The sequence below is a fragment of the Ambystoma mexicanum genome, chromosome 8 (assembly GCF_040938575.1).
Source record: "Ambystoma mexicanum isolate Mex_15411 chromosome 8, UKY_AmexF1_1, whole genome shotgun sequence".
Lineage (NCBI taxonomy): Eukaryota > Metazoa > Chordata > Amphibia > Caudata > Ambystomatidae > Ambystoma > Ambystoma mexicanum.
The window spans coordinates 1,467,098,754-1,467,121,242 of record NC_090929.1 but is presented as its reverse complement, the minus strand read 5'-3'; the positions used below and the strand labels follow the sequence as shown (position 1 = coordinate 1,467,121,242).

At 42.2% G+C, this 22,489-nt stretch overlaps 1 protein-coding gene across 1 annotated transcript in view; it reads left to right on the top strand.

Annotated features, from left to right (window-relative positions):
* The first annotated feature begins 1,275 nt into the window (after positions 1-1,275).
* Positions 1,276-22,489, top strand: part of LOC138473115 (solute carrier family 2, facilitated glucose transporter member 9-like) — a 369,925-nt gene continuing 348,711 nt past the window's right edge. Inside the window, exon 1 of the mRNA XM_069611639.1 lies at positions 1,276-1,718. Coding sequence (XP_069467740.1) covers positions 1,686-1,718 — 33 coding nt within the window. The 5' untranslated portion in view covers positions 1,276-1,685. The remainder of the gene's footprint in view (positions 1,719-22,489) is intronic.

Below are 22,489 nucleotides of genomic sequence, written 5' to 3'. Positions count from 1 at the left end.
CATATAAAGCCCTAACACAGAAACATGCTGGAATTATAAGGACACACAAACATTGAGGATGTGTCCATACCTGAAGCCACAAAGTTGTATTTTTATTGAAGACGCAGAATGCAACAATTTTAGGTTCATGATTAGTGATATAAAGATAGACACCATAACAACCTATTTGTTTATGTTTGGGCACTTATGACACAATATGTAGAGGACATGCATTTAGTTCAAAAAGGAGGTGGAGAGAATTTTTGAGATAGGAATGAATGTATTTTTTTGAGTTTCTGATTAGAAAAAATTAATTAAATAAGGACTATATTCTACAAGTTATGTCGAGGATTTTCCTTACTCGTGTAGTAAAGTTCAGGAAAGGAGCCAGTGCCCGTGAGCAACACCCTTCAGTTTTAGTGGCAGTAGTGGGGGCTGAATCCCAAACAGCGCAATGGTGCTGCACGCTTGAGAACAACTTCTTAAAATGAGACCAATTTCAAGGGCAGCCCTCCGACCATCTCTCAATTGAACATTGTTTTTCCAGTCCTGGCCTTTCCTTTTACAGGCCATTACTCACTATGCCCCCCTACATGCCAACATCGTTGATTCTATTCGGGAGACTTCAGTCCAGTCCTGGTTTAAATGTTGCATTCTGGGATCTGTAGTCCTGGATTTCCCCATGGTAAACCCCAGAACTACAAGTCACAGAATGCAAAGTTAAAACCAAGACGGAACTATGTCTTCCGAATGGAATGGTTACTTTTGGCAAGTATATACCCCCTGAACGGCCGGCCACATGAAACGTGTTCATACTGCCCTTGGGTCCTATTCTCCCCGCGCGCGCCCTTTTTGGTTGTATTATCTTTCTTGCACTCCTCTTTTGTGCAATACTGCGTTGCTAGCCGGCTACAGTTTATAGGCCATAGAAATAACCAGTACGATACAAAGGGTTACCTATGGAGTCATACAGCTTTCATAATGCACCGAGATGCAGGCCCGGGATGCAAGTCCAGAATTGGAACCACGATGTTCCAGATGACAGAGTGTCCTCCAGTTCCAGCAAAGCTGACAGAGTTAAACACACGGTGGCTATTTGAGTTTACATAGCTTTCCCTGCCACACAATAAAACACGTCACAGCCCAAGCCTCTCTCCTGGAGCACTCCATCTTTCATCGGGTTGCTACCTTGGAGTGCACCATTAACCTGAAAGGAGCAGTTTATCAAATCTGGTGTAATTAAAGTCACGTGAATCAGATGTTACGTGACCCCAAGGCATGGAGCATGCTGTCAACAGACTTGCTTCTTTCTTGCTCTCACACCATAAAAAAGTGGTGCAACGTGCCACTAACCCGTGTACTTTTTATGTCTGGTGTTGCTTACGGATGGAGGGCGCCTGTTCCTCTCAGCCACAGGAGCCTTGCTTTGCGCTTAGGTTCATCCGTAGCCAGGCACAGCCCGTGACCCCGTGATGCCTCGAGCTTCTAATAAGTGCTCTCTGGTGGTGGGGGCGCGCCTCTAATTAGCGTGCATCGCTGGCCGCCACGGGGCCTCCAGCCACCGGATTTCTGCCTGTCAAAATAAGGGCATAAAAAGTTCTTGCCAATAAGACACAGGCTTCTGTCAGTTGCTACCTCCTCTCTGCTGCCGGCGCGTCGTCCGACCCTTTCTCCTCACGCACCGGCGGCCAGGGCCAGCTTCAAAAATGGAGGGGAAACTAATCCGGAACATTTCAGGGGTAAGCGAATGCATTTCGTTAATAAACATGGTCGTCCAAAAATACTTTAAAAACAAGTTAAACTACATTCATACTGTCGAGTGTTACCTTTCTGAACGTGCATTTAGGTCGCTGAGAACTGGTATAACGCATGACCTACTCACCCATGCATTAGATGTGGTGACCACGTGCATTCGTTTATTTTGTCAGCTTGGTGCGGGTCTTCCAATATATATCTTAAGTTGCAATGTGCTAATGCCTATTTAGATATGTTACGGAGGAAGCAGTTACACTGCGGTAATAATGTTTGGGTTGCACATGGTCAAACATTACATATACAGGCATCTGTGTGAATATATATTTCTTGAGTACAGTCCCGCTATAATTGTTTAATTTTGAAAATTCACTTTTTGCAATTGATATAGCAGTCTTAGTCCCCAATAGTTTTTGATACATTGCCTCTTCAGGCAGTCTAGGCATGTTGAGACAATCTCTTTATTTTAAGTGTGGCACTCAAGCGGCACATATAAGCCAAAACTATTGCATTGCAGTTGGACGACCCGAGACATGGGCAGTCTGTGCCGTCGCCCCGGGCCCTGCGCTCTTGTGGGCCCCGCAGACACCAACTTCAGCAAATATATTAAGTTATACAAATTGCATATAAAGGGGGCTGAGCTGCTTCCAGGCGCAGGGCTAATTTTACCCGTCTTAGGGAGACCGTGATGTGAGCAGCCAACCCCATGTGATTCTTCTAGAGACAAGTATCCATCTATCTCCCCAGCAGCCCATTAAACCTCACAGTTGGGGCTTATCACGCTTTGTTTTAGCAAAGTGTTTTTTAGAAGTAATTGCTCCAAAGAACCATTGTTTGGGATAAGGCGTTCAAAATGGGTATTTTATTCTGAAAGTACATACAAAAAACTAGTTTTATGCCCAAATCGTTGGACAATTAAAACAAATGCAAATTATCTACCTCGCTAGTTTTCATGTGTTCGCATTTCTATGTGTCAAATACGCTTGTTTTCTAGAATCGCATCCTCTGATGTCTTCGTCAAACGATGCAAAACACCCAGGCTACCTTTTCACATGGTCTTTTGTTAGGAGTCTAAATCTTGAAAGAAAGTCTATAACCCATCTTTTGTTGAATTGCATTCTGGTATTTGTAGTCTTCAAGATGAGTGGGGTAATAACGCAACAACAGTACTCTTTCTGTTTAGCATATTTCTATAAGGATTGCTATATTTCTGGAGTACTTTAATGATGATTTGTGTACTTTTCAAGTCCTCTTTATAAAACAGAGTATTGTTTAAAGTCAAACAGGGCGGTGAGGTGGGAGGGTGGGAGGCGGGGGTTGAAAGAGGATACATTGGCTGTGGTGATTTATCAGGTCCATGGATTTGGAAGAGCGGTTGCTGGACTGAAGGTGTTGTTCTCACGGGCCCTGTACTGATTTCCAGGGTACAGGGTGATGCTATGTGTGCAGACAGTGTGCACCCACTTTTCACAGAGCGGACGGCATTCCCCCTTAAGTGTTTTGGAAGCTGTAATGCAAAAAAAGCTTGTTTGGTCAAGTGTTCGGCCACCAGGTTTTGAATCCGGGACCTTATGCTCTCAGGGCACACACACTACTTACCCACAAGACCATGTGGAAATGTCTTCAAAGCACATGATTAGTATTTTGCTTTTCTTGGAATATTTCACTGTAGATTTTTTGTGTTTAAAACTTGCACCTTTTATACTTTGCAGGCAACGTTATAGGAACATCTCCACTATCTGTATTTTTTTTTTTTAGGTATTGATGCAGTGGCGTAACAAAAAAATTGGGGGCCTCCCTGCGAGCCATGCTGAGAGTGGCCCCCCAACTCGGCAACAGATCACAGGTCATGCTGATCACTGGGTAGCCCTAGATTAACACGCGTGCACAATACGCATGAACGTGCTGCTGAAGGGGTATGCCGCACACTGTACTAGGAGAAAGATAAAAATATGTGTGTTAATGCAATATACAGTACACTTTCTGAGAAAAATTGGCTAAAAAGCCAGAGTGTTTGCAATTGTTTTGTAGGGTAACGCCAATCGAATACATGCAAGTCACCAACAGTGCACAGGGATATTAATGCGTTGCTATAAAAAATGCCATGCCTCATTGAAAACATGTCCCACTGGCTGCACAATGTAGACCAGTGTAGACATGTTATAACATTACAGTAAAGCATGCCAGGCAACATTTAGACATACCTAGAATGCCAGTCAAATCAATAACACTTATCAAGAAGAGATGACGGCCGGGTCTCTGCTGCCTCTAACAACATGGCCAAACTCTTTAAAATCTGCATAGAACTGGTCAATCCTGTTGCGGTCTACACCTCTCCTGTTCCCTCCCAAGCCCTCTGTATGGCTCTGGCCTCTCACTTCTCTGCTATTCTGTCCACTTTCTCCTCTTCCTCTCCCTCTCTTGGCCCCCCTTTGGCCATCTCTACCGCTCCTCCTCCTTTCTCCTCTTTCTGTCTGACAACACCTTGTCAAGGTTTCTAGACAACACCTTGACAAGGTTTCTAGACAAGTCCGATTCATGAAAGTGTCGTCCAATCAGGTGCTCCCCTGCTCCTCCAGAACCATCAAGGACGATATTGACACCCTCGCTGCACCTTGGCCGATTTCTGTAATCACTCTTTCACCACTAGAACGTTTCCCCCCCTCCCTTTAAGCACTCCCTTGTGTACCCACTCCTCAAGAAGCCATCTGCCGATCTTACCTGTCCGGCAAACTATTGCCCAATTTCCATCACCCCATTCCTAGGCAAACTTTTGGAAAAAAGCTGGCTATCTCCCAAATTACTCTCCACATTGAATCTGTTGGTTGTCTCCATGACCATCAGTCTGGCCTCAGAGCTGCCAGAGGCACGGAAACTTCTCTCCTGAACACCCATGAAGATCTGCTCTCTAACCTTGATTCCAGGATTCCTTCTGTCCTAATCCATCTTGATCTTTCCCCTACTTTCGACACAGTCAACAGCGCCATTCTGATCAATCGACTACGTAAGAACCTGGGCATCACAGATCAGGCCCTGGATTGGTTGACCTCCTTCCTCTTGGACTGCCCACTTTCTCAACTTGCCCACTTTCTCTTCGCCACCTCTCTCTCTACCTATGGCATTCCCCAGGGCTCTATCCTCTCACACGGGTTTTTCAACATCTACTTGGCCCCTTTGTCCCACCCGATCTCTACCATCTCCTCTAACTTTCAGTGTTATGCGGATGGCACACCGCTTTCCTTTAGGCTCCTCTCATGCCCATTCCTCACTGTCTATCCGTGATTAAGGATTGGTGCACCTCCAACGATATCTACATTAGTGCCATTAAGATGGAGATCCTTCTTATTGGGACCCGCCCCTGCTTTCTCTCTCTCTCTGGCCGCCCACCTTGGGCCCTCTTCCTTCACCTTCCTGCGAGGCAAAAAACCTCATCATATTCGACTCCACTCTTTCTCTCCTCGCATCTTACGTTGCCATGAAGTCTCACTACCTACCACCTGCTCCTCCTCAAAGGGACTCTCTCTCACTTTCTCCCCAGAAGCTCATCGTCTCCAGAGCCCTGTTTCTCTCTAGGCTAGACTATTGCAACAGCCTCTTTCTCAAGCTACCTTCCTCTACTCTCCGCCCTCTGCAACTAATCCAGAACAGGACAGCGAGACTTATCCTTGGCCACAAGCCCAGGGATCGTATCTCTACACCCCTGAAATCTCTCCACTGGCTCCAGGTGGTTGAAAGAATCAAGTTCAAGACCCTTTGCATTGTCCACAAGGCTTTCTGGTGTCGGGTCCATACTTCATCCAACGCTCTCTTCCAAAATACCTTTTTTCTCAAGCCCTTCCCCGGGTACCTCCAACTCTCTAAGGGATAGATGCTTCTTCAGGCAGAGTGAGGGGTAGGTCTTTCTCCTCTGCAGATGCATCCCTCTGGAATGGCCTCAAACTTTAGCGGACCACCTGAAGTTCCGGAAGCAGCTCAAAACTTGTCTCTTCTCTGCTTTCTCTCTTTCCCTGCCCAGCTGACCTACCTGTCTGCTGTACCGATTGGTTGCTTAGCTACCCTCAGAGTCTCACTGAGTCCAGGCTCTTTCTTGATCAGTCACCCTTGCACTGCCTCCGGCCTACCACACACTTAGGGACTGCAACTGCAACCCTACAGTCCCTTGTTTTCCTTGCACTACCGAGAGCCGCACTGTCCTGGCTGCACTTACTCGGAGCATTACAGCCCTGTTTCCCCCTCCCTTCTTCCTTGCACTTCCCCCTCCCTTTCCCCTTTCATTTCTCATTCTCGCACTTGCACGATTTGAATGACACAAGGCCTAGTAAGATCATTTGTCATGTCCACCCTCTATCTTCACTCCATTGCTTGTCGCGCCAAGAAACGCTTGTGTACAGGTGTGTTATAATAGACTTGTATCATATAATTTTATCACAGCTGCTGAACAAAAATATACAATGCTGCAGTAAGAAATGGCTGGACTGGCAACACCCAAATGCCAATCTAGCCAGGTAATTACACTTAGCAGGACTGCTTTATCAGAAATGTGCTGTTAAAAAAGTCATACCAAACTGAGGAATAACTAGACTGGCTGCACCAAAATGCCTCTCTAGCCACTAATACCACAGATCATGCGTGTTTAGCCTGAACATGGACAACCATTATGATTTATTGCACAATCCCACCCCAGACACATCCCCTCTCCCTCCCCTGCCCTACCCCAACCTCCAAAATCAGCTCCTTGGCCCAGAATTACCTTCACGTCTCTCTTCCTTGGCCCAGAGCTTACGTTTGAGGCTCCTTACCTCAGGGGTAAGTACTGGGATGAGGAAGAGTGGGATTAGGAGTAATGAATATGCAGGTAGCTAAATCAGGCATTACCTCCATGTACCTCTACTTTATCCCAGTGCTACACAAGTACTGCCTCATACACAAGTACGGAGACAAGGAAGAATTGGGCTAGGAGTAATGACGATTACCAATAAGTAATTCAGGCATTAAACACAAGTAGGGGCTTAACAATATTCAGTTGACTGGGCTGCAGCACTCACCCCCAGAAATGTTGGGCTACGTTGATTCAACCTGGCTGACCTTCAGAGCAGTTGACAGACAGAACAGGACACAGATGTTAAATGGCACCTCGGTTTTGCTGTTAACAAGGGCCCAGCAGTTACTAAAGTAAAGCATTTCACTGTTGGTACCTGCATTCAAATGCCAAAGTCTTTAGGCAATTGAAATTGTGATGTGATTTTAGTACTTTCATGCCAGGGAATTGATTGGAAGGTTAGAAAGGGAACAGGAGATCGTTCTTTCTCACAACAGTTCATAAGTGGGCGCTTTCACATTTAAAGGAGAGAGTTAACTTCTTGTAACATTGAAGCTGCGCTAGAATAGTCTCGTTAAAATGCGTATAGAAGTTAGATGCCCCCAAACAAATAAGTTTGCCTCCCCCACCACCTGTGAAGTTAGCGCCTCTCCCAACATTTGAAGGATCAGCCCCCCGAAATGTAGGTTTTGTTGCGCCCCTGAACACAAGCACAAACACCATCCACCATATACACGCATGCACACTCGGCTATCCTTACATTTAACTGTGCACTCTTTAACCATACAGGCACACCCAGGCAGCCATTCATACATTTAAGTGTACACCCTTTCACAATACACACACACGTCATCGGGTTGAGGGGAGCCCTATTACTTCAAAATGAAATTGGACCTCAGTATAACTTTGCTGGTCCAGTAACCAAGGTACCGGTAAGCTTTCCGGTACCGTTGTTACCAGACCGGCAAACTAGGAGTTCTGTTCGTGGGTGCCTTCAGGCCCGCCTGGTCTGACCTGGCGGGTGTGCCGGCACACGTGAGCAGAGCATGTTGGATGCACCGGCACCATTCTAAATGGTGCCGGTGCATCCGAGCTCCCCATTTCCATTGAACCCTATGGGGATCAAATGGGAATGGGGAGCAATTTTTTTTTCCAGCACCCGTGAATGGGGCCGCAAGGACCCGGTAATTGCCCATTCGTGGGTGAAGTAATTTCAAAAAGAAATAACCTTTTTTTTTTTTTAGAGAAAATATATATATTTTTTTTCAAGTGGGGCCCCTCCCAGGACATGTGCTGCGGGGGCCCCTGTTACGCCAGTGTATTCATGTTAATTTTTGAAAGGCAATGTTCATTTGTATTGCAAGTTTTGTTCTATTAGGAAAGTCCACTTTGCATATTTCACTTTAAGATGCATTCCATCCCTGAGTGTATGTTAATGAGCCCCCTCACCCCCCTGCAAACACTTTTTTTGGACTTGAACCCTTTGATAACATTTGAAGACCAGCGGAATTGCTTACTCTATTGCCTAAATACCTTCCTGGTAAACAGGCTTTGCTTCGACTGCACTATAAGGCAATCCTGCAGCAAAGGCACTTTGACCTCTCTGGCCCAGAGCCAATTCTCACTTGCACACTTCCTAGCTCACGGCCATACCTTTTTGGCTAATTGTGTGCATGTTAGGTGGGTCGGATAGGAAGCAAGTACTGTGATGAGGAAGAACAGGACAAGGAGTAAGGAAGATTAAACACAAGTAATCTGAGAATTACTTCCATGTTCCCCCTTCCTCGTCCAAATACCTAACCAGTACAAACTCCAAACCTCGTGGCATGTCCCCCCAATGCCCAACCAAGAAGCTCCGGCTAAAGGATCTATTCTTTTCTTTCCCCTCCAAGCCCGGCAGGGATAGTAGTTGCAGGGGACTGCCTAGCAGCCTTACTGAGACCCTGCCAAAGGCTGGAACAATTTGAACTAAAGCATGTCCAGACACTAGGATGTTATACATCCAGTTGGAGGGGTACATGACCAAAAAAGAGTGTAAATGAAAGAAGGGTACATATTGGGACGAGGAAGAGGGAGGAAGAGGTAGTGTAGCTCACTGTATGTTTTGAAAATAATAAAACCATTGCTTGGAGATTAATTTCTTTTGATAAAATAATCTAAATTAAAGGCACATTGCTAGTTTGGACAATATGGGCAAATATATTGAACCCACGGGGGGCCCTTAATTCAGTAACGTGTCATACAAGGATGGCGATGCAGAATAACTCTTCCACCAAATAAGACAGACTCAGGAAGTTGGCAAAATGTCTCATCTGACTGTTTTTTATTTTCAATTGTCTAAAACATAGTTACAATGGATGTCGCACAGCATAAGTCTCGAAGCATCTCATAAAAAACAATACTTTTTATAGCAAAAACGCCTGTGTTGCAAGCTAAGAAAACCTACGGGGTATTGTGGTTGGCTTAAGGGAAACATAAAAGTATACTTTCTATAAGGGGTTGGATTGTGATTGGGACGCTATAGTCGGGTGGACAACTTATGCCCACCCCTAGTGTAAGTCATCTTCAACAGTTATTAAGTACACGATACATCATTGGTTCTCAAACTATAAGGCCCTTCGTTATATGGCCTTCGACAATTGGACGGCGTGCTTGTACCCTTCTGGGGCATTCGGCTCACTAGCAACACATAATTTGTACCCCAGGTGTCAATGAGTGGATTAGCTCAACATCTCATCACTCATGCCGTCTGCCATCCAGACTGTCTTTGAAATTGTCTTTGCCAAAGTATCATTGCTCCTGAGAATAAAAGGGAGTATGGGCACACTCTTATCGCCGCTCAGGTCTGTACGCCCAACTCCTATTTCCATCCTTGACTCCTGTGACAGAAGGCCGTATTTCGGCCCGTTTTGCCTCATTTAATTGTATTGAATTAATAAACTTGGAACTCTGTGTTCTTTCTTGCACCTTAACAAGGGCTGAAGTTTCTCACATTCACTGTTCTCCAAGGATAGATAACCAGCTCTTGGGTGCTCCATCCTTTGACACCATGCCAGACAGCTATTCCAGGCTTCTCCTCGATCTTCAGTTGTTTTGTCGCTGCAACACAGCTTTCCGATCCTCCCTTCTCCATGGTCTGAGCTTACTAAATATGTGACACCAATGTCCAGATTCTGTATAATGGCGGCACCGCTTGCAGTCTATTCACTACTTCTAGCCAGCCATTACGATTACTTAGTCTACTTGCGTTGCTGCATCTGTACAGCTATAAAACGGCTTTTGTTTTCTGCAGTGCTCTTCACACGTGCAATCTTTATTCAGCGAATGAAAGTTTACTCGATTCTTTACTGCATCACCATGTTCTATAAGGTCTATGCATTATCTTCTTCTGCCACTCTTCTCAGTGCGTCACGCTTGCTTCTTGTGACGTCACCAGCCTCTCTTTCTCTCCTCAAATTCATTCGGGGATCTCCTCCAAGAGATTGTCATCTCTACAGGGAGACATCAAATAGGGTCTTCTCAATGGATACCTTGTCTCAAAAGCTCTTTGTGGAATAGGCACAATCAATGCAATTTCCGGCTTCCAACATATAGGCAGAATGGGGGCGGGACGTCCTGCAGAGACATTCAGCTGCTCCTGTACACTTAACACTTAACTTCAGTTAGAAAAACACAATTCCACTTTTATGCCCTGCATGCTGCAAAAAGACCAGCCACAAACAATATTTCTATTATGTACAGTTGTGAAGCTATGCGCTCAAGACCCGCAGTTAGAAATTGGTCTCAAATTCTGCCTTACACACTGAACAAAACGTGTGCTACTGGGCAAATCCATTTATCTCACTGAGGCTACAAATGATTCGGATCACTCTGATATTGCCAATACATATTATGAACAGTTACAATTCATATACTGAAACAGTTTATTTGATTCCCATTGATATTAAAGACTCATTTTGTGACATCCTTTTCTGTGATGCAAATAAGGGGGCCCTACACATCTTTTGCCGCCCAGGGCCCCACAAATCCTTACGGCCGCCCCTGTTTGGAGTATAGATATCAGGAAGATGAGATGTCAAGGGCGGGGCACGCAGCTTGGGGCGGTTTGGTTATTTACCCGACAAATTACTGTCCATTTTAAACACTATGCTGACCAAAGATTGAATGCGGACGGTTATAGTTTAAAATCAACAATTATTTTTTTAAAACATTTTATCTTTATAAAGCAGCCATATCTGGCTTCTAGTTTATTAGCAACACATTATTCACACAAATTGCAATTTAAAAACATCACAGTATACATACACAAAAAAAAATCGTAGAGCAAAGAAGGTTCTAGTATCTACCAAAAAGATCCTCAAGATAAGGATGTGGAAAAAGATGAGAAATATGAAAACACCACTAGTAGGCAGACCATACTGTACAACTGAGACTCAAACCTCTATACAGAAGTGGCACAATTAGGCGAGGCAGCTTTTCTGGCAACTGTCTTCCAGATTCTTATCAGGCTCTTCTGAAGGGTGTAATTAATGTCCCCTTCCTCCTAGTTTCAACATCTCTCCTGCATTTGTTTGCTTTAATTGTCCCTTGTTCTTCATTCAAGTTGCTGGGATTGTCAAAGACGACTAGTCTCATTTGTTGGGTATCACTGATATTTATTCTCAGTAATAGTACCCTTCCTAAGTACTTAATTTTAAGCAAAGGGCAGCATTAGGCCTATGCATTTCGGACAGCTTCCTTCATCGGGGCCACATGCCCATGCTTTATACAAAAAATCTTCATCAAACTAACGGAGAGTTATTGGTATGGTTACAAGCATTGTCATTCTTTCATTCCAAATAAATTGTCAAGATCACACAGTTCGACATTGAATAACAGGGCGCGCACAACAAATAACAGTACATGTAGATGAAAGATGAGCATAAATTCATATGATTGTCAACCTCCGGAACCTCGGTAGGTTTATCTATGATGTTAACTACCTCCTTGGCTTCCTCCTCACCTGAGTCTTCTGGCGAAGTGTCGTGGCGGAATACCTTTTTTCCAGTCTTCTTCTTTTTTGAGAAGAGGTATGGTCGTCCGCGGTGGGAAGCCACCCTGATTCCCTGCCAAGCAGGGAAGCAAGAGGCTTCCTTCCCGCAGGGACCGGGTAAAGAGGGAAAAAGGCGGATGCCTAAAAAAACCCTCGGAGAACAAAGTCACGATCCTGTAGCTTTTAGAGAGCGAAGTGCAGCAATTCAGTAGACCCGATGTAAGAAGCAGAATGGCTGGATCGAGGGTCTTGAGCAGGCGATGGAAAGCGAAGCAGGTCCTTGGAAGAATCCAGTAGTGAAAAATGAAGGAGTAGGGGAGGACAAGGGGCACAGAGAAAACCAGAAAGTGGCGGAGCGCCACGGAAGGGAAAGAAACAAAGAAGGCGAACGGCGAAGTGACGCCGACTGGAGATCAAAGGGTAGCAATATGGAACGAGGAAAAACACAACGGAGCAAGCAACTCGGAAAGAAACAAAGTTGCAACGCACCGAACCCGGAAGTGGGCGGTGCTTAAATAATGAAGCCGGGAAAATGAAAAGGAAAGACTAGAGCGGCAACCTGGGAAAGGAACAGGGAAAAGCAATGGATGACCTAATGGCGCCGCCAACGCCAGGCGTTCCATAGCCTCCACCGGCGACTAGACGCCGGCGGCATGACAATGATATACATCATGGCTTTGTTTGTTATTCTACTTTTCGTGGTTGTTTTACACCTCTTGCTTCATCACGCGATTGTGTATAAATAGTTTGTGTCACTCCTATTTTGCAGGACAACCTTTGTTACCGATTGAGATTAGAGCTTTTAAATCATGCAGGTGAATAGTGTTTGTATCTGTGATATGCCTTAATACGTAATTCTACAATTACTTAAGTATCTATAAATCACCCCCTACTCATGCCGTGGGACACTAACTTTGCTGCATGTTTGCGCAAACTAACAGCTGTTCGACCCCGTCTGGCTTCTGCAAACGATAGTCTAATGTTAGTATCACCATCAAATACTTTACGCAATGGCTTGTCTAATCTTGTAGTATATATTATCCTAAATCTTATACCCTGCTTACCGTTAGTGTGAGCCTCTATCATCTGGTAACATGATCAAACCGGCACTGAGAGACAGTTGCATAACGTATATTCATTGTCGTGTTGTTTGGTTGTCATGGAAACCATACCTCGGACGTGATTTGCAAGACGGTCTGCAGCCTGTTATAGTGGTGGCCATCCAAGTTCTTTTCCTATACGTTACCAATTATGAATGCAAATTAGTGTATGCTGCATTCTCAGTATTGGTGTGTGAACTGCGCAACAATGTATTATCAATGCCTCCCAAGTGTGTAGTTTATTTAGTGTGATTCCGATGTTCGCAATAAACAACTTCAAGTGTGTGTATACCATATTACCGCTTCTACTTGTTAGTCCAACAATGTGTTTTCACTGACTTTCAAATATGTGATTCATTTAACATAATTCTCGCTATTTGTAATGAGTGACCTATACTATACAAAAACGTGGTATCTCTAAAAGATCTGTAGTTCACTTTGGTTAAGATCCCATGAGTTCATAATTGTGCTTTACCTAATCCTTCTTTGGCTGCTATTAATTCGCTTATAAGTTCTTATGTAGCTGAAAAGTACAGGTTCATATGTATATGTTGATTTACTGATTTCTACTACTCCAGGTGCCTGATGCTTAGGATAAGTTTTACTATCATGTCAAGAATGTCTAATGCATTTGAAAGCTACTGTTTGTTGTTGTGGTGACAAACCCTAGGGTTTATATGAGCCTACGGCTTGATCAGTGCCCACTTGTCTCAAAATGTTGGTATTGTTGTATTTAATGCTCTAAACTCATTACACCAAATGTTCAAAAAATAATCATATTCAAAAATAGTAGTATTCTAACAACTCTTACCAAGTGGTTACTTTTTTTTAAACATGCGGTACCATGCCTTCTCAAAGAACATGTAGTCTATTATTTTCCATCCAGTCCATTGTTTACTGTTGGTGGAGACACCTTCTACAGGAAGCAATTTTGGTCCCATTTGTCATTCATACCTCCCGGTGCCATACTGTAAAGCCGATGTATCCAGAATGTTTCTCGTTGTTTAGTTTCTTCATGTCGACATATCGTCCTCTATTGTTAAGGGCTTTGAGTACCATAAATTCGATTTGTGATACATTGTGATTCATGGCATTAAAATCTTTAGCTACTGCAGAATTCGAGTTTCTGTTCCTTAGGCATGATTTATGCTCATTCATGCGCACTCTCACTTTCCTGCCTGATTCGCCTACATAACGTAAGCCGCAGGGACACTTTATGCGGTATATAATGTTCTCTGTATTGCAGGTAGCAGAGCTTTTCAATTTTCTCCTGTTCAAGGGTGAGAAATCGTTTTCCCCTTTTGATGTTGTGGCAGTTGCCGCAGTTCAGGCCAGTGAGAAGTCCCCTGTCTGCTTTCTTTTCTGATCTTCTCAGTTCCTGCTCTTGTGTTGATTTAAGAAGTCCCTCAAATTGCTGCTGTGCTTATAGGCAAATGTTGGTGTTTCTGCAAACAATTCTTTCGTGCAGTTATCGCTCGTTAAAATGTTCCAATGTTTGGTGATCTGTTTTTTTTTTTTTTTTTTATCTGGGCGCTCTGCGTGGAAAAACGTGACGCATAAACCACTGTGGGCGCAGGTCATTTTGGTTTGGTTTGTAGCAATTCTTCTCTTGGTCGTGTTCTTTTTCAGTTTCTGACTGTAGATCGGTCTATGGATATCCTCTGTCTTGTAGCTTTTTCCTAAATTTGTCAATTTCGATTTCACATTCTGAGTCGCTAATTATGTGTTTCAGTTTTATCATCTGACCAGAAGGTAAGTTGCGTAAGGTGTTAGGAGGATGGAAGCTCATGCTGTGTAAAAGATTGTTTCTGTCGGTTGATGTTGTGAAGAGTGATGTACTTATCTGCAGATTGTGCACTTTGATGTAGTGAATTTGCACCTCCATGCCAGATTCAAGATATTGTCGCTAAATCTCAGCCCTGTTTTTATTTTGCCTTGCCATGTTGGGTTATCCAAAATGTGGGTTTTCTTGAAGTAATGTATAAAGCTATTTGCATATGAAGGGGCCCTTGTGGCCCCCATGGCCATTCCGGATACTTGTATATAAGTCTGGTCCGTGCGGAAAAGTATGAATTTTCTGAGATGAATGTCAATAGAAACATGATACATTTTTTGGCAGCTCCGATGTCGCCTTCCTTCAATAGTATCCACACTAATGCATCTTGTCCTTGATTATGTGGAATGCTCGTATACAAGCTGCAGACGTCCATGGTGAAAAATGTCTTCAGATGTTAGTTCAGTGCTTTACGGATATTGAGAAAGTGGGTAATATCTTTCACATATGTGCTAGTTTTTTTAATTGCTGGTTGTCGAAAGTGGTCGACATAAGTACCAAGTGGTTATAGTAGTCCTCCTGTGGCTACCAGGTGGGTTGATAAGACTTTTATGGATATTTGGTAATAAGTAAAAGTGCAGAATGGTGGGAAACTCAGTGAAAACACATTGTTGGGTTAACAAGTAGAAGAGGTAATATGGTATACACACACACACACTTGAGGTTGTTTATTACGAACATCGGAATCGCATTGAATAAACTACACACTTGGGAAGCATTGATAATACGTTGTTGCACAATTAAAATATAGGTGAGTTCATTAACTCGCACCAATACAGCATACACTAATGCGCTTTAATAATGGGTAACGTATAGGAGAAGCAAGATGGCTGCCGATGTAGCAGACCGTCTTATAAATCGCGTCTGAGGCATGGTTTCCATGACAACCAAACAACATGGCAATGAATATACGTTACACAACTGTCTCTCAGTGCCGGTTTGATCGCTTTACCAGAAGATGGAGGCTCGCACTAACGGTAAGCAGACGATAAGATTTAGGATAATATATACTACAAGATTAGGCAAGCCATCACGTAAAGTATTTGATGGTGATACTAACATTAGACTATCGTTTGCAGAAGCCAGACGTGGTCGAACAGCTTTTGGTTCACGCGAACGTGCAACAAAGTTCGTGTCCCTCGACACGAGTAGGGGTGATTTATGGATACTCAAGTAATTTTAGGATTACGTATTAAGGCACATCACAGATACAAACACTATTCACCTGTATTATTTAAAAGCTCTAATCACAAGCAGTGACAAAGGTTGTCCTGCAACATAGGAGTGAAACGATCTATTAATACACAATTGGGTGATGATGGAGCACGAGGTGTAAAACAACAGCGAAAGGTAGAATAACAAACAAAGCCATGATGTATATCATGTGTATTTATGCTCTTGCTTATGCTCTTTCATTATTTGTTTTACTGTTTGTGTATACATGTACTGTTATATTGTTGTGGGCGCCCTGTTATTCAATGTCGAACTGTGTGATCTTGAAAATCTATTTGGAATGAAATAATGACGCAATGCTTGTAACCATACCAATAACACTCTCCATTAGTTTGAAGATTTTGTGTATTAAGCATGGGCATGTGCCCCGATGAAGTACGCTGTCCGAAATTCATAGGACTAATGCTGCTCTTTGCTTAAAATTAAGTACCTAGGAAGGGTACTAGTGAGACCCAACAAATTACACCAGTCATCTTTGTTGACGATCCAAGCAACTTGAATGAAGAACAAGGAGAATTAAAGCAAACACAAATGACTATTTTTGAAGAAAAATTAACCCTTCTACGGCATTGGGGGTGTTTTGGCCCACACCAATGGCTAATTAGCCTAGGTCTTCACAAGTGCCTGGCACGGTGGCACTCATTAATGGGCTGCACCCCACAAAGAATTACGTCGAACTAATCATTCACTACTTTGAATATACTAACAAAGCGGTGCCCACTCGCACACACAACTAAAGATCCATTACTTGTCTGTTTACCTGTCATGTGTACACACCCACTGTTAAAATAAAGACAAAAAAAGACACAGCGTCTCCAACACATCATGAAATAGTGTTCATCACTTCTATTGCTCCTCGCAGCATATAGTTAATACTGGCACTAGAATGAAAAAGCCAGTAATGTATTATCACCCTGTGCAACCTGGAGCCTAAAAGACCAAATAACCCTGTATCCCAATATGCGGTACCTATGCAATAGCAATAAATCCCTATTTCGGGATCATATGGTGAAATAATTACCTCAGAGTCACAATATAATGAATCCACTGATTCTCCACCAGGTTGTGTGGACAGAATGAAGCATAATTTAAAAGTGCTTCCATAAAGAACCATGCAGGAATATGACACATCAAGGAAGCCGACTCACCTCATTCTTAACTGCTCGGTCTTTAATAGTGTAATTGAAACCGCAACCGCATGTGTCACCCCTAGCAACCATCACATGATGCTACTGGTTGCACGTTCTAGCAGGGACAAGGGGTGTACCGTGTTCTGGCTAGTCTTTCCGGGTCAGTTGCTGCATGTGATATGAAAGAAATAATGACTGACCCACAGGCGGGTCCCAAAAAAAAAATGTCCTGCATATCCAAGCTCAATACATTTTATTCATGATTTGATATTGTTGCGTGATCACAAAGAAGGTTATTAAATATGGCATAAGGGGGGGGGGAGACATACCAGTGTGGGCCAAATGGAAGCACAAATTATTCTGTTCTAATCAAAAACATCTGGGGACAAGAGTAATGACGTACATCAGTAATCAAAAGTATATATGAATGGAATGTAACAAATACAGATCTGTAACGCCTAGTGTCAGTGCATTTCCATAAAAAGTATTTTCAATTGACATAAGTAAATCATGAGTATATCTATTAACAACCGCATATCAATCTTATAATAAACTGAGTAAAATATCGTTTCCACTGGCTTAAAAATGAAAAGATGTAAAAAAAAAAATCTGAAGGGAACCATACTCTTTAATCATAATCTAAAATGCATCCAAGATGTATAACTCGTTAGGAAGACAAGAGTACATACATTTTGAGAAATGTTCATGAAAACAAACGGTATACATGTAATATGCCTCACTTAAAAGCATCAGTGTAAGGTGACTGGCAGCAGGGTGTTATGTTACAACAACCCCAGGGGGTTCCACTAATCTTGTTGGATAAGACCAGATCTAAATGTGTCCAAGCGTACATCCAGTGTTGCTCTCTTAGCGCTAGAAGTCGGTCAATGCTCCTCTGGTCTGTACCAGTGCTCTTATAAGTTACCCACCATGTTTTATCATCCTCATTATGTCCAGTTGTGCATGATGTTCCACTAGGGGAGCCGAGATGGGTTTCATTCTAATCTTAGATTGATATTCTGTCATCCGAGTCCTGACCTGTCTGGATGTTTTCCCCACATAGGTTTTCAAACATGGACATTGGATGATACAAATAACATTGGTGCTTTTACACGTGCTGTGAAAGTTAAAATACCACTCTTTGTTCTTAATCTTAAAACTCAATTTAGTCAATGAAAATCTAGAAGCCATGCAGCTGCCACATGGATAATGCCTCTTCACAGGGGGGAGGCCCAAAACGATCTTGTTAGAGAACGGTTTTGCCATCACTCTATCTGCAGAGAAGATTTTTTTTTTCCTTTATTAAAAGCAAAAAGAGCGGTTCCAAATCAGGGTTATTATGTTGGAGCACATGCATTTTTTTAAAATAATCTTTTTGATGGCATTACTATGCTGACAGAAAGATTTGACATAGACCGTTCTCCAAGTCTTGGTTTTGTTGCAGGCCTTCTCCAACAAAGTGGATCTGTCCAAATTGTATGATTAGGGCACCTGTTGGCAAATCTGTCATATGCAATGTCTGCCACTTTTTTGAAGTCTTTAATCCATGTACAGTTTCTCATGATGTGGCGAAACTGACCAAAGAACATGTTGTCCCTAAATGTTTTGGGGTGGTCACTCTGATTGTGGAAGATGGTATTCTGATCTGTTGACTTTCTATACAATCACAACCCTAGTTTGCCCTCTATTTCCTTAATCTCTAAATCCAAAAATAGAATATGTTATGTACTGTTAGCTAATGTGAATTTGAGATTGGAATTTAAGCCATTCTCCCACTTGAGAAACTCCTCAATGTCAGCCCTGTTGGTGTCCCAAACAATTAACAATATACTTTTTAAAAAAAGATGTTTCGCTGGCAAAAAACGATTGATGGTACTCAAAATAAATAGCTCCTCAACTTATCCATATATAGAGTTGCAAAATTATGGGCAAAGCTAGCTCTATTAAGCAGTAACATCGCACATATTACACAGCCACAGTAATATGGTTAAGTTGCTAATCCCATAGGAAGAGCAGTCTTTGGGCGGCTTATAACTTTGCTCTCCCTGGATGAATCCTCACCAAACTTTGCAAAAAAAGTATATGTCCCACTCTGAATTTTTTTTGTGAGGTTTGGTCTGGGGGGGGCAAAGTTATAAGGGGGGTCCCAAAATGTCTTTTTTTTTTCCCCCCAACTTTGCTCACGCCTACAGCCGAAACCGCTGGACGGATTTTCATCAAATTTGTGGCAGGAGCAGCGGCTTGGTCCCAAAAACATGCTTTTGTAAATTTGGTGAAAATCCGTCCAGTAGTATTGTTTAAAACGACCAAAATGTAGGTCACAAAAATTATGATATCTATGTCTGCTCCGTGGACACACTTCCCTGTTCACTCCGCGGACAGGACACCGATTGGCTAATCAGTTTGCGTCATGTCCGCGAACATGCAAGGTGTTCGCTGATTGGCTGGAATGAAGCGTGAGGTGCGTCGCATTGCTTTGATGCACCCGCCATCTTGGATCCGCTGACATCTGAGGACAGCGCAGCGATGTATGGGGGAGAAATACAACTTTGGGGAGTGTGTTGGTGTGTAAGATTGCTTGCGGAGGTTGGGGGAGTAAGGATGGGTCAAATACTGTATTTGTTTAGGTGGCAGGTGCCCCTGATGTGTTCATCATGTCCGAAGTCACCACGGCTGTCCGCGGACATAAAAAATGCACTTCTGGCTACTTTACTATATTGGTTTTGGGTTGTTAGTACAGTGTTGATTGTAATTAATATACTGTATAAGTAGCCCATATAGCACAGTTAAAACATTTGATCCTATGGGTGGGATATGCTGCAGTGGTTGTGGCCAGGGCCTAGAGTCTTGGGTGCATGGCACACCCATAGAATCAAACATCTATCAAATATTTGCAAATCTACAGTTTGTGTACTGTTTGAGTTTGTATGTGAAGTTTTAGCTATGTCATGTAATTAAGATTGTAGAGTTTGATAACAAGCACTGCACATATCCATGGAAGTAAACATTTTGTATTGTGGTGCATGGTTAGCTGTTTGCTTCAATGGTTGTGTTATGGAGCAGTATTTGTGAGTTGTATTATAATATACTTACTGTTTGATTTTTTTGTGATTGGATATATTTTTTTCATGACTGGGGTAACTGGAGCAGATATTCTTTTTCAATTTCTGTGGTAAAAGAAAAAATCATATTAGTGTAGGTAGTTTATAAAGAGTTGTTGCATTGCATAACAGACATTTCTGCATTATTTCGACCCTCATATTTAGTAGTTTACAAACCAGTGTACTGTGCAATTTGCTCAGTTTCTGTTTGTTTCTTAAATCATTGGGTCTGTGGGGAAAAAAAAATCCATGTTGAATTAAAAAAATACTTTTTTTGTTATGGTATAGTACATTTATTTCTTTGTTTTCAGTGTTTAATTGTTGTTTCTAGCTAATGTTCTATCTGTTAGATTGTTGCAGATTGTTAGATACCTGTTGCCAAATTCTAACTGGTTATAGTTTTTTATTTATATTCTCAAATTGCTCATCTATCTGTTGGGTTGTTGCAGATTTTTGGGTCAGTTAGATACCTGTTGGCGTATTGTAACTGTTTATAGTTTTCTAATTGAAGTTTTTGTTAATGTTTATGCACAGATTAGTTATTAAATTTTGGTTTTAAGAATATTAAATAAGCGTTTATAAAATGTGCTGGTAATCTCTGCTTTAGAGTCCTGGTACTATCATTGCATTCGAACCATCCACCATTTTTTTTAAAAATGTTTTTATTTTTTTATATATGTAGTGTAGTGACCTGCATTGGTTGTGTCTCCTGCGTGGTAGATTATACCTATTGTTGTGAAGGTTTTCTTACCAAGTGATACTTGACCATTTGTGAATCCAGTCAGCTTGCAGTTGTTTTTGGTACCATCTGTATTGTAACGTAGAAGCAGTAGTATTACGTATTTACTATGTGTTTGTATTTGTGAGGTGGAGGGATTATCTGAATTGCAGGTAGTACATAATCTGCCATGGTTTGTATTTTGTACAAGTTGCTGAAATGGAACGGATTCACAGTTAGGTATGGATACATACACAAAGCGTTCATTAGGGATTTGTTCCTGTGCCAAATTGTTGGAGAGTGCATGTATGTTTCCACATTTATGAAATCTGAAGATTTCATGTATAGGTATGTTTTTGTTTTCCAGTACTTGTAGTAAGTACATTAGAAATTCTTGTGGATCTTCTTGTGAGTTTATAGTGAATTTCACCATTCCAGCACAGTAGTCCAATTCATGTCTTATTCCATGAACACTGTATGTGTTGTCAGGATTGGTGCTTGCATTTCTATGAAGGACGAACATTTGCAAACACAATTGGTCTGAATTGTGTAGGTAAATGTTGTCAACAATTGGTGGCAATTGGAATAGAATATTTATTGCTACATTTGCGTAGCAATTTACACCATTTATATTTGAAAATTTGAATGGACCAGATAGTTCTGTGTCCAAGTCATTTCTTCAGAGTGTGTGTTGCTTCTTTGAAGAAGTACCTGAGTTACCTTGAGTAGTAGATTCTTCTTTGGTTGTTGTAATTGATGAAGTATTAGCTTCTTTTACTCTCTTTGGAGGATTTGCAGTGAGATCCTGTTGCATTTCTGTTTGAAGTATTTTTCTTTTACAACGTTTTCCTTTCTGTGGAACAAGATAGCTTTTTAGATGTGGCGGGGGGTGTACAGCGAACATAGTACATTGTATTCTAAAATGCAAGGAATAACAGCATTTACTTTACTTGCATCAAAGTTGATTAGAAATAGACCGTGACGTGTACAGAAGCGTGATAGTGCTACATAGCTCATGCCTTCTTTAAAGACTGTGTTCCCAATATCTATCAATGCTTTATCTAGAGTAAGACCTTGTGATTTGTGAATGGTGACTGTGTATGCTAGAGTTAGAGAAAATTGCTCTCTGCGTACATACATGTCTTTGAAAAGAAGGAATCGAGCTGTTGAGCGTCCTATCCTTTTTACTTCTGATAGTTTGTCAAAGAGAATATTGACAAACTGAATGTTGTCACATGGGTGTGCTTGAAAGCCAACAACTGTACCAAGTGCTCCATTAACTAGTCCTTGCTCCACGTCAAGGTTACGTTTAAGCATTACTCTACAGTTTAAAGATAATTTTAATATTTTCTCCAAACCAGCTGTGTTGGAGATAGTTTTCTAAGGTATTTAGTCTTGTTGTGGCTTGATGACACATGGATAGTGTCATACCATTGTGGGATGTATTTACCCATGCATCCGAGCCCTACCTCAAAACTGTGCAGTACTGACATGAAAACATCATGATGGCCAGAGCTTCCCAGAAAATGCACAGGGAAATGCAGGAAGAATAGGCTGCTACCCATTTTTGCCGATGTTATGGGCACAGAAGGACACTGCCTAAAACCACCATTGGACTACCCGCACAGTAGTCTGAAACCATTGGGAATGGCAATGCTGATTGCCAAATGCAACCTAGAATTGTGGGGAATTCATTCTTAAATCCCAAAAATGGGTGCAGTACCAGTACTCACCACTATCCAAAAGCCGGCAATTTAAAACAACACCAGATTTTACTTTTTTGTAGAAAAC